The sequence below is a fragment of the Drosophila gunungcola genome, unplaced genomic scaffold (genome assembly GCF_025200985.1).
Source record: "Drosophila gunungcola strain Sukarami unplaced genomic scaffold, Dgunungcola_SK_2 000206F, whole genome shotgun sequence".
In the NCBI taxonomy this organism is placed as follows: Eukaryota; Metazoa; Arthropoda; class Insecta; order Diptera; family Drosophilidae; genus Drosophila; species Drosophila gunungcola.
This window is the reverse complement of record NW_026453367.1, coordinates 52,222-64,397: the sequence shown is the minus strand read 5'-3', so window position 1 is coordinate 64,397 and position 12,176 is coordinate 52,222. Positions and strand designations below refer to the sequence as shown.

Below are 12,176 nucleotides of genomic sequence, written 5' to 3'. Positions count from 1 at the left end.
GCAGTTTTCACTCTTCTCTTCCTCCTGTTTGTGAAATAAGACCAACATCGCTTAATTGCCCAAGAAATGACAATTAACATAATTCCAATTTTTATATAAATTAATCCAACACTTTATTAATAATGTTGTGTGAATTTTCACTAATATAAAAATATTTATGCATATGTGTATAATTAATTTTCCAAACCCAGAATACGACAATGAGAGCTCTCGTCGATGGAAATAAAAAGGGGTAAGTGAGTTGGGTTCGACTTACTGTCAAGCAAACCTTTATAAGATATATAAAAATTAATTATAAGTCCTGTTTAAGGATTTATTTTAAGACGCACTGTACTGTACGAATGAGAAGACTTTGTAATTGCGAGGTTTGACCGTCAAGGTTTATTTCCAAAATTCAACTAACTGCTAAGTACAATAATTCTTATAACGAATACTAGCCCTATGCCCAAGAAGTGCTGACCTGGCTGCCCATGCATGGCACTCCCTTGCATCGGAGTGCATTGCCCTCTGATTGCGCTGACCGAAGCTTGGGATTTTGGCAACGTCGTTGTGCAACATCCGTTGGTGTCCCTGGACTTGCATTATTTTAGTCGGTTATGCATGTTCAGCTTGGGAACTTCAATGTTGCTGTGAAACCGTGTTAACTCCTCCCTTACTTAGATGAAGGACGTTTTCGGACTTCTTGAAGCTGTCAATGATAACTTGAAGGTCACGCTGACGTTGATCTCGCTGGCATCTTTGGTAGAGCTTATAGGCCGTGTTTCCAGTCCCTTTTCTATTTCGCCAATGTAACATAGGTTTTTCATATTTAATTTTTGTAATTATGGTAAGCTCAGTATTTCTTGATGGCCCGTTATGTTAAGGACTGTTGATGCAGCTGGGGCTGGTGACTTCTTAACGTAGCTCTTCAAATTTTGGTATACGGTGTTATTTATTTTTACCTCGTCTTCGAATGTAATGAGGAACGTTCCGGTTACCAGTTGTCCATTGATCGTAGCTGTTCCGTCATTAAGAATTATGATGCCATCATCGATGAGGTGTTCAAGGTGGCTGGTGCGAGTCGAGCAGTGTGCGTTGCCTCCTGAGTGAAGTTGCTGTGCGCAGGTTGTGCAGGGCATTTCTCTGCAAAATGTTGTTGTAAGGGCGGTGCTGCAATTTCCAATCGGCATGATTTTGTTACCGCAGTCAGCTATAGTATTATCTTCAGCCAAATTAAGAATAGTGCCATTGTTTTCAACGGGATGCAAGATTACAAGCTACATACGGCTTAGGATATTTTAATAATTATTATTTAATAAAACTTTAATTTGAACAACTCCCATTAGATCAGTAACAGTAACATTTGTAGAATGTTCATTGATTAAATTATGTAAATCATTTGAATCTAAAATTGCGGGGTTGATTAATGTTGATTAAGGCGTCGAGTTCGGAAATAATTATTCTGTTTCTTGATAGCAATTTCTCATACAAATTTTCTGTATTTATCTGTTCTACTTTTGCGTTTCTTACTAAAATGTTTACTGAGTTAGTTAGGATATTTATTTGTTCCTGGGTCTTTGTGTTAATGTTTATCTGCCTATTTTCTGATTCTATGAGTTCTTTCTGCGTGAATTTAATTTTCTTGAAGTCATCGAAATCTGGAGTACCGGCTACGATTTTTAATGCGGTACCTACTAAGTTGATGCTTCTAGCGTGTCTATGGTGAACATTAACTGTATCTATGGGAGTTCTAATGTGTCGAAAATCCGAGTCTAACATCTGCCTGATATGTGACCGAGGGAAATGTTCTTCCATTTCTTCCGTGTTCTTTACTATCTCCGAATACATTGTTAAATGAGTCGAATGTTTTAGGTACTGTTAGTCTTTCCAAATGGTCACGTCTCCGTCTATGATTGGTATGTAAATAAAAGAATAGCTGAAAATAAAAGAATAGAAGAAAAATAAACTTTATTTTAATTACCTCAAATTGTCCTTATGGTTTCCTCGGTGTACAAATTGGAAAGTTTGTTTCCCAACCTCTTATTTGATTTTACGAGAACTTCGTCTCCTACTTGAAAATTTCTGTTTTGTCCAGTTTTATTTAATCTATGTAGTTGGATGTTCTGTGCATTTAGACTTTATCTCTAATTTCAGCGTTAAGCCCTATGGTTGATGAATGAATTATGTCGAAGGGTCGTTTATTTGTTACAGAATGAATTGTTCTATTGTATTCTATAGCCGCGACAAGTATTAATTCAACCGTTTCCTCAATAGCTCTTTCGATTTTTAAACACCGTGCTATTTCTGTTAGTGTACTGTGGAATCTTTCCACTTGTCCATTCGATGTACTGTGAAGCGGCGGTGCATTAACGATTTGCACGTTAAACAGGATGCTTAAAAGAGACCTAATTGTTTCGGATTTTATAGAGGGCTCATTATCGCAATATATTGTTTTGGGTTGCCGGTAGAAACTAATAAGTTGTAAAATCGCTGTTTGCACGTCTGCAATGGTTCTGGAAGCTATTGTTTGGACAATTGAAAATTTTGAAAATTTTTCTACGCAAGTTAAAAAGTATTTTTTGTGTGTTGAAAATATGTCAATGTGTAGGATTTCGCCTGTGTTTGAGGGAATGGGTATTTCTCCGAGAATCTGTTTCTGAGGGTGTCTATCGTATTTTGCCTTCTGGAATATTTTACAATTTGCGACCACCTCATTTGCCATATGAGTCATTTTGGGAAAAAAATAGTCTTGCAAAATCTGTTTCACGTTTTCTTGAGCGGCTCTATGAGCCCTGTTATGTTCTGTCTAGGATGTCAGTCACCATACGGATTGTGTGTTGAAGATAAATGTTTCAAATTCAAAAAGATATACCATATGTGGTATATTTCACTTTTCCAGCCTGCGGTCACACTGGACGAATATAACCAAAAAGCTGTCGAAGAGAGTAAATAAACAAGAGTTTAAGTTTTGTTGCATTTTCAGTTGAAGCCGTCTGGAAAACACTAAAACGAACCGATACGTCAGCAGGTCCCGCTATCGATAAGATTCGGTGGTGACACCTACTATTGATAGCGGGAGAGGATTTAGCTATTTAAATTTAGCCCGGTTCGCTCGTTAACTGGGTTAAATAGCCTTGAATACGTTCGCTGACCCATCTTGAGAGAGCGGGAGGGAAAATGGCGAACGCCTTTGGTGTAGGTCAGGGTTTTGCTTTAGTTGCTGCAATAAGTCGTAGGAGAACAGTCGTGGAAAAATAAGTTCAAATGTGCATTATTAGTGTTTAGATAAATTAAAGTGAGTGGTTATTTATTTGCAATAAACTTATGAATAACAGTGTTTTTTGTAAATATTAAAGCCACCGGGGACCCTATCTAGAGGGCCCCGGAAATTTAAAAGATTTGGGAAGTGAACACTTAGCAGGCGGACCTAACCTGGTCGTCGTCCATTAGCCGCAGCAGCATTGGCCTCAGCATCAGCCGCAGCAGCATCAGCCGCAGCAGCATCAGCCGCAGCAGCATCGGCCGCAGCAGCATCAGCCGCAGCAGCATCGGCCGCAGCAGCATCAGCCGCAGCAGCATCAGCCGCAGCAGCGATCAGGAGCAGCAGCAGCAGCCTCCAGCGCCAGCAGCTACAGCGACTGCCTCCGAGACGGCCAGACACGGAGATTCCCTCGGTGAGTCCGTTCCGGGAACGAATGCCCGCGCTGGCCACGTGGTCATCTCCAAGTCCACCGACGCACTGCCTCCGGCCCCTCTTACGCGGACGCTGCGCCATCCTCCGGACCAATTGGCTCCGTGCGGACTCGCGCTGGTTTTCGCCGCTAGCGATTTTTCCATTCTGGCTGCAGTTTCAACCACATCCGACGAGGAACTCTGCAATAAATAAGCTTTCGTCATTGTTTTTGTAATATCACCTAGTCCAGATTGTCAAGTACTCACTGTAAAATCTAATCTAAAATTAGAGGCTTAATTCCGAACCCTGGCCGCGCGTCCAACTACCTATAAATTGGGTTGCGAAATTTAATGACTTGTGGGATTTATTTAACGTACTCACATTTTCAGCACGTCCCTTCTCTTCCCTTGGAGCTCCTCAGGATTAGGCGACCCGGTTGGCAAACGCCTCCAATTTAGTGCCGTGCGGCGATTTTTGCCTGACACTTGTAGTATTAAGCGTCTAAAAATTTCCCTTCGGTTGTTGCCGCTTTGACCGCTTTTCATTTGGGCGACGGTCTGAGATCGGCCTTTAGTGTTTCTAACGAAAAGAGTAGATTATTAGTAGGCATCAATAATGAATGTATTTATTTATTTATTAAACTTGCCCAAGATTAAATGTGAACAAGCTACCGAGATGTTTGTGTAAGTTACCTTGGGCGGGGAGATGAGCCGATCCTAATCCACCAGGAATAGACTCCGGTCTGCCGGAGATGGGACTTGCCTCCTATTTCGTCCAATTGTCAAAGTTTTGATGCAAATATAGCTTTGTTTTGTTTTGCTTTGTGGTAGAGATGGTAAATCGTCACTAAGTACGTGAGACGTCAGATGAGTCGGAATCGATTGTTCGGACTGCAGGGCATAAGGGGTACTCCGCCCTGGGACTCCGAGGCTAGCCGGCGCTGCCCTCCGGGAAAGATGCAGTTCCGTAACAATATGGCGCGGTGACATCCTCTTCGAAGGAAATCGAAGGATTCGCATTCCAGGTCGTCCGTGCAATAAGCACGAAAGGTTAAACCAAAAACTGTGATAAAACTGTGATATAGGTATTAGGGACATATTTTTTTGTTGACGTAATTTTAATGAATGTTTTGTTTTGGGGTTACAGTGTAGTTGTTTGTTTTGTGCAGATCCTTGGGTTTTCTGGGTATTTGCGTTTTCATATCATATCGGTTTAAAACTTAAATGTGTGGTCGTGACCCGTGACGTCGTCACGCGCTGCTCGGCCACCGCGACTTGAATGAAAAACGCAAAGTCCAAAAGGAAATCCTATGCGATCCAGCAAACAGCCGAAGTCCTTAACTGGCGACTTTCAGCACAGCTGAAGGTTAGTCCAGTTGACGAGCGGCTTGTTTAGTGAAAATTCGGACGAAATTGTAGACGCAAGACGACTGGCGCGGAGTCTACCGGCTGGTGATCGGCTCCATCTCCCCTTATTGAGGGTGGAAAAGATATAGAAAAGGAAATTTAGTGTGAATTTGTTTAGCCTTAGGTATTAGTTGGTCGTTAATATATTTCTTATTTTTTTCTTATTTATTTATTGTATATCGTTACTTTTTATTTATTATTATTAATAATTGGCCTTGTAATATAAGTATACGTATTGTTTATGTGCATATTATTTAGTGAATTTTTTTATTATTTATTATTATTTACTATCATTCAGCATAATTTATTTATTTATATATAATTTTGGTTTTTAGTGGTCCCATTGAATTCGGGGAAATTTGGGTATTTTAGAAGTCGTGTTAGGGGTTACCAAAATTCAGGATGTCAAAGCGACAAGGCAGCAAGCATGATCACCTGCTTCGGTCGAAGGGTTTTCCAGGCGAGGGCGACGAAAAGATGTAATCCACGCATATCGGAAGGGTTGCCCAGGACTCCGCTTGGCTGTTTGCGCCAGGGACTGCAACGAGAGCAACAAGGACAACAGGACACCTAGCTGCAGCAGGACCTAAGGCAGCAGCAGATCCTGGAGGGAATTGGTTCCGCGGCGGATGAGTTATTGCAGCTGGGAGATAAGGACGCAAGACTCCACGATCCTTTTGTGGATTCCGCGGCAAGGTCGGCCGTTAATGTGGCTTTGGCACAGGCGGCGGAGACCCATCGGAAGGCCCAAGAAGGCGGGATCAATCAGGCACTGAGGGACGAGATCCGAAGTGGCTTCCTGGAGATGATGAAGCTGATGAACGAGGTGTTAAGGCCTGCTGCTCAGCTTTCCCTGGAGAGCATGCCGGACGAGCGAAGGCGTTCGGATTCAAGGATCAACGCGGGAATCCCTGGTCAAGCCCCGCAAGGTGCGGTGCCGAAGAGCACACAGGTCGCCGGCATGGACGTTTCCAGGCTACCGCCGCCGAGGGTGCCACCCAAACCGCCGAGGAGGCCGCTGGATTTCCAGGAGTTGGAAAGTAGCAGTCCCGGGTATCCTCCGGATCATGGCAGGTCGCGCCGAGACGATGGCCCGGCCCGCAGCTGGTGCGTTGAGGACCGCAGGGCCTCAGAGTTCCGGGAGGAGCCGCGTCTGTATGCCAATGTGGGGCCGGCAGCCGCCAACCAGCAATGGCGAATTGAGCGGTGGGGCGTATCCTTCGACGGGGAGGATGAGCGAAACTCGGTGGAAGATTTTCTCTTTCGGTTGGAGTTCCTGCAGCGGCAGTGCCAATGCCCGTGGCAAGAGGTGCTCCGAAACTTCCACCTGCTGCTCACTGGGCGGGCTCGGGAGTGGTACTGGGTGCACGTGCGTCACTGCAGGGTGGACAGGTGGTCCCAGCTTCGAGCCTCGCTGATGGATAGGTTCCGATGCCATCAGACGGAGGGTGTCTATCGTATTTTGCCTTCTGGAATATTTTACAATTTGCGACCACCTCATTTGCCATATGAGTCATTTTGGGAAAAAAATAGTCTTGCAAAATCTGTTTCACGTTTTCTTGAGCGGCTCTATGAGCCCTGTTATGTTCTGTCTAGGATGTCAGTCACCATACGGATTGTGTGTTGAAGATAAATGTTTCAAATTCAAAAAGATATACCATATGTGGTATATTTCACTTTTCCAGCCTGCGGTCACACTGGACGAATATAACCAAAAAGCTGTCGAAGAGAGTAAATAAACAAGAGTTTAAGTTTTGTTGCATTTTCAGTTGAAGCCGTCTGGAAAACACTAAAACGAACCGATACGTCAGCAGGTCCCGCTATCGATAAGATTCGGTGGTGACACCTACTATTGATAGCGGGAGAGGATTTAGCTATTTAAATTTAGCCCGGTTCGCTCGTTAACTGGGTTAAATAGCCTTGAATACGTTCGCTGACCCATCTTGAGAGAGCGGGAGGGAAAATGGCGAACGCCTTTGGTGTAGGTCAGGGTTTTGCTTTAGTTGCTGCAATAAGTCGTAGGAGAACAGTCGTGGAAAAATAAGTTCAAATGTGCATTATTAGTGTTTAGATAAATTAAAGTGAGTGGTTATTTATTTGCAATAAACTTATGAATAACAGTGTTTTTTGTAAATATTAAAGCCACCGGGGACCCTATCTAGAGGGCCCCGGAAATTTAAAAGATTTGGGAAGTGAACACTTACCAGGCGGACCTAACCTGGTCGTCGTCCATTAGCCGCAGCAGCATTGGCCTCAGCATCAGCCGCAGCAGCATCAGCCGCAGCAGCATCAGCCGCAGCAGCATCGGCCGCAGCAGCATCAGCCGCAGCAGCATCAGCCGCAGCAGCATCGGCCGCAGCAGCATCAGCCGCAGCAGCATCAGCCGCAGCAGCGATCAGGAGCAGCAGCAGCAGCCTCCAGCGCCAGCAGCTACAGCGACTGCCTCCGAGACGGCCAGACACGGAGATTCCCTCGGTGAGTCCGTTCCGGGAACGAATGCCCGCGCTGGCCACGTGGTCATCTCCAAGTCCACCGACGCACTGCCTCCGGCCCCTCTTACGCGGACGCTGCGCCATCCTCCGGACCAATTGGCTCCGTGCGGACTCGCGCTGGTTTTCGCCGCTAGCGATTTTTCCATTCTGGCTGCAGTTTCAACCACATCCGACGAGGAACTCTGCAATAAATAAGCTTTCGTCATTGTTTTTGTAATATCACCTAGTCCAGATTGTCAAGTACTCACTGTAAAATCTAATCTAAAATTAGAGGCTTAATTCCGAACCCTGGCCGCGCGTCCAACTACCTATAAATTGGGTTGCGAAATTTAATGACTTGTGGGATTTATTTAACGTACTCACATTTTCAGCACGTCCCTTCTCTTCCCTTGGAGCTCCTCAGGATTAGGCGACCCGGTTGGCAAACGCCTCCAATTTAGTGCCGTGCGGCGATTTTTGCCTGACACTTGTAGTATTAAGCGTCTAAAAATTTCCCTTCGGTTGTTGCCGCTTTGACCGCTTTTCATTTGGGCGACGGTCTGAGATCGGCCTTTAGTGTTTCTAACGAAAAGAGTAGATTATTAGTAGGCATCAATAATGAATGTATTTATTTATTTATTAAACTTGCCCAAGATTAAATGTGAACAAGCTACCGAGATGTTTGTGTAAGTTACCTTGGGCGGGGAGATGAGCCGATCCTAATCCACCAGGAATAGACTCCGGTCTGCCGGAGATGGGACTTGCCTCCTATTTCGTCCAATTGTCAAAGTTTTGATGCAAATATAGCTTTGTTTTGTTTTGCTTTGTGGTAGAGATGGTAAATCGTCACTAAGTACGTGAGACGTCCGATGAGTCGGAATCGATTGTTCGGACTGCAGGGCATAAGGGGTACTCCGCCCTGGGACTCCGAGGCTAGCCGGCGCTGCCCTCCGGGAAAGATGCAGTTCCGTAACAATATGGCGCGGTGACATCCTCTTCGAAGGAAATCGAAGGATTCGCATTCCAGGTCGTCCGTGCAATAAGCACGAAAGGTTAAACCAAAAACTGTGATAAAACTGTGATATAGGTATTAGGGACATATTTTTTTGTTGACGTAATTTTAATGAATGTTTTGTTTTGGGGTTACAGTGTAGTTGTTTGTTTTGTGCAGATCCTTGGGTTTTCTGGGTATTTGCGTTTTCATATCATATCGGTTTAAAACTTAAATGTGTGGTCGTGACCCGTGACGTCGTCACGCGCTGCTCGGCCACCGCGACTTGAATGAAAAACGCAAAGTCCAAAAGGAAATCCTATGCGATCCAGCAAACAGCCGAAGTCCTTAACTGGCGACTTTCAGCACAGCTGAAGGTTAGTCCAGTTGACGAGCGGCTTGTTTAGTGAAAATTCGGACGAAATTGTAGACGCAAGACGACTGGCGCGGAGTCTACCGGCTGGTGATCGGCTCCATCTCCCCTTATTGAGGGTGGAAAAGATATAGAAAAGGAAATTTAGTGTGAATTTGTTTAGCCTTAGGTATTAGTTGGTCGTTAATATATTTTCTTATTTTTTTCTTATTTATTTATTGTATATCGTTACTTTTTATTTATTATTATTAATAATTGGCCTTGTAATATAAGTATACGTATTGTTTATGTGCATATTATTTAGTGAATTTTTTTATTATTTATTATTATTTACTATCATTCAGCATAATTTATTTATTTATATATAATTTTGGTTTTTAGTGGTCCCATTGAATTCGGGGAAATTTGGGTATTTTAGAAGTCGTGTTAGGGGTTACCAAAATTCAGGATGTCAAAGCGACAAGGCAGCAAGCATGATCACCTGCTTCGGTCGAATGGGTTTTCCAGGCGAGGGACGACGAAAAGATGTAATCCACGCATATCGGAAGGGTTGCCCAGGACTCCGCTTGGCTGTTTGCGCCAGGGACTGCAACGAGAGCAACAAGGACAACAGGACACCTAGCTGCAGCAGGACCTAAGGCAGCAGCAGATCCTGGAGGGAATTGGTTCCGCGGCGGATGAGTTATTGCAGCTGGGAGATAAGGACGCAAGACTCCACGATCCTTTTGTGGATTCCGCGGCAAGGTCGGCCGTTAATGTGGCTTTGGCACAGGCGGCGGAGACCCATCGGAAGGCCCAAGAAGGCGGGATCAATCAGGCACTGAGGGACGAGATCCGAAGTGGCTTCCTGGAGATGATGAAGCTGATGAACGAGGTGTTAAGGCCTGCTGCTCAGCTTCCCCTGGAGAGCATGCCGGACGAGCGAAGGCGTTCGGATTCAAGGATCAACGCGGGAATCCCTGGTCAAGCCCCGCAAGGTGCGGTGCCGAAGAGCACACAGGTCGCCGGCATGGACGTTTCCAGGCTACCGCCGCCGAGGGTGCCACCCAAACCGCCGAGGAGGCCGCTGGATTTCCAGGAGTTGGAAAGTAGCAGTCCCGGGTATCCTCCGGATCATGGCAGGTCGCGCCGAGACGATGGCCCGGCCCGCAGCTGGTGCGTTGAGGACCGCAGGGCCTCAGAGTTCCGGGAGGAGCCGCGTCTGTATGCCAATGTGGGGCCGGCAGCCGCCAACCAGCAATGGCGAATTGAGCGGTGGGGCGTATCCTTCGACGGGGAGGATGAGCGAAACTCGGTGGAAGATTTTCTCTTTCGGTTGGAGTTCCTGCAGCGGCAGTGCCAATGCCCGTGGCAAGAGGTGCTCCGAAACTTCCACCTGCTGCTCACTGGGCGGGCTCGGGAGTGGTACTGGGTGCACGTGCGTCACTGCAGGGTGGACAGGTGGTCCCAGCTTCGAGCCTCGCTGATGGATAGGTTCCGATGCCATCAGACGGAGCATGATCGGATGCACCAACTTCTGCAGAGGGAGCAGCAGCCCGGAGAAGGAGTTGACGATTACGTCCACGCGATGCAGCAGTTGGCGGCTCGACTGAAAAGGCCACTGTCAGAGCGACAGCTGGTGAAGATTATTAAGAAGGGCTTGAGGGAGAGCATCGCAAGGTTTGTCTAAGCGATGGATGTGCTCACGGTGGATGAACTGCGGGAAGAGTGCTGCGAGGTGGAGCGCAGTTTTGGACGACGTGGACGGACCACGTACACGCAGCCGATGCGGTATCCTCTGTCGGAGAAGGCCAAGGTTAGCGAGGCGATTGGCCCAGATCCTGGTGAGGATCCTCCGTGGCAAGAGGTGGACGAAGTGCGGGCGAAGCCTAAAAATCCGTTCCGAGCCGGATGCTGGAATTGCGGAGCCGTGGATCACGGGTTCCGCGACTGCGCAGCAGCCGAACGCAGACTGTTCTGCTACCGATGTGGGAAGCCAGACACCGTGTCTCCCAAATGTCCGGATTGTACGGAAAACGGTCGGCTGGGCGATCCGTGGGCGGAGAGGATGCGTCCAGACAGGAGTTCCGCAGAGAAGAAGAGTTGGTAGAGTTAAATAAATGTTTACCTTCTAAGAATAGCAATAAGTCTAATTTACAATACTTACCTTATGCGAAGAGGATGCGTCGGTACCTAGATATCAGGAACAGGATCTTCTCAGAGCACCAGTTAGGCGGGATGCGTATGGTGTCTCGCAAGGTGCAAAAGGCCAGGGACCGATTTCGCAAGCGTCGGAACTGCCGACGCGAAGCAGTGGCCGCCGTGAAGCGCAGTTTATCGCGAGATCCCAGACCGTTCGCCGCGGTCCGAGTCCTGACCAAGCAACTGACGGGGTTGTTGGACACTGGAGCGAGTGTGAGTCTGCTTGGAAAAGGTGGCAGAGAGCTGGTCGAGGCCTGGGATGTGCCCGTCCAGAAGTACTTATCCGCAGTCCGTACGGCCTCTGGAGAGGATCGGTCAATTATAGGACGGGTCAAGTTACCGGTGGAATACCGAGGACGGACAGAGCACATTCTCTTCTACTTGTGTCCTTACCTGGAGCAGCCAGCTTATTTTGGAGTGGATTTTTGGCAAGCATTCGGACTGGCCCCAGCGATTATAGGCCCCATCGATCCGGAAGGCGTGAAGAAGACCGAAGAATTACACGCCAGGGACATGGAGCACTACGCTGAGGTCGAGGATGACGATGAGGAGAAAACCGATCCCGAGTCCTGGACGCTTTCCAAGGCCGAGGAACAAGAGCTGGAGGAGATCAAGCAGCAGTTCTTGACTTTCGAGAGGGATGGCTTAGGTACCACCACTCTGGAGAAGCACACTATTGAGCTGATGGACGGAGCCAAAGTGTTCAAGGATCGACCCTATCCGATGTCTCCCGCGAAGCAGAAGGTGGTCGAGGACGAGGTCGACAAGATGCTAGCGCTCGGAGTCATCGAGGAGAGCAAAAGCCCCTGGAGCAACCGCACCACCGTAGTGTCAAGATCTGGAAAACACCGGTTCTGCATAGACGCACGTAAGCTTAATGATGTGACCATCAAAGATGCTTACCCGTTGCCCAGCATAGACGGCATCCTGTCCAGAATCGACCAAACGTACTACATTTCCAGCGTGGATTTGAAGTTCGCTTTTTGGCAGATTGAGTTGGACACGAGCAGCAAGGAATACACAACCTTTACGGTTCCTGGTCGGCCTCTTTACCAGTTCCGTGTGATGCCTTTCGGACTCTGTAACGCATCACAGAGGCTGG

The 12,176-nt window shown here is 47.0% G+C and overlaps 1 protein-coding gene and 1 long non-coding RNA gene across 2 annotated transcripts; both read right to left on the bottom strand.

The window, feature by feature from the left end:
- Positions 1-7,612: 7,612 nt before the first annotated feature.
- LOC128265990 (uncharacterized) lies at positions 7,613-8,359 on the bottom strand. Its single transcript, XR_008268992.1, has 4 exons — positions 8,225-8,359; positions 7,914-8,111; positions 7,799-7,858; positions 7,613-7,732 (listed from the first exon to the last, which is right to left on the bottom strand). It is a non-coding gene; the product is annotated as an uncharacterized LOC128265990 (long non-coding RNA).
- Positions 8,360-9,940: 1,581 nt separating this feature from the next.
- LOC128265992 (uncharacterized) lies at positions 9,941-10,777 on the bottom strand. Its single transcript, XM_053002255.1, has 2 exons — positions 10,580-10,777; positions 9,941-10,493 (listed from the first exon to the last, which is right to left on the bottom strand). Exon 2 carries the CDS (start codon positions 10,389-10,391, stop codon positions 10,071-10,073), a length of 321 nt encoding a protein of 106 aa, XP_052858215.1. The 5' UTR covers positions 10,392-10,493; positions 10,580-10,777; the 3' UTR covers positions 9,941-10,070.
- Between the last annotated feature and the right edge of the window lie 1,399 nt (positions 10,778-12,176).

Excerpts from the sequence above, each read along its gene's own strand:
- LOC128265992 (XM_053002255.1), bottom strand. The coding sequence starts at position 10,391 with ATGCTCCGTCTGATGGCATCGGAACCTATCCATCAGCGAGGCTCGAAG.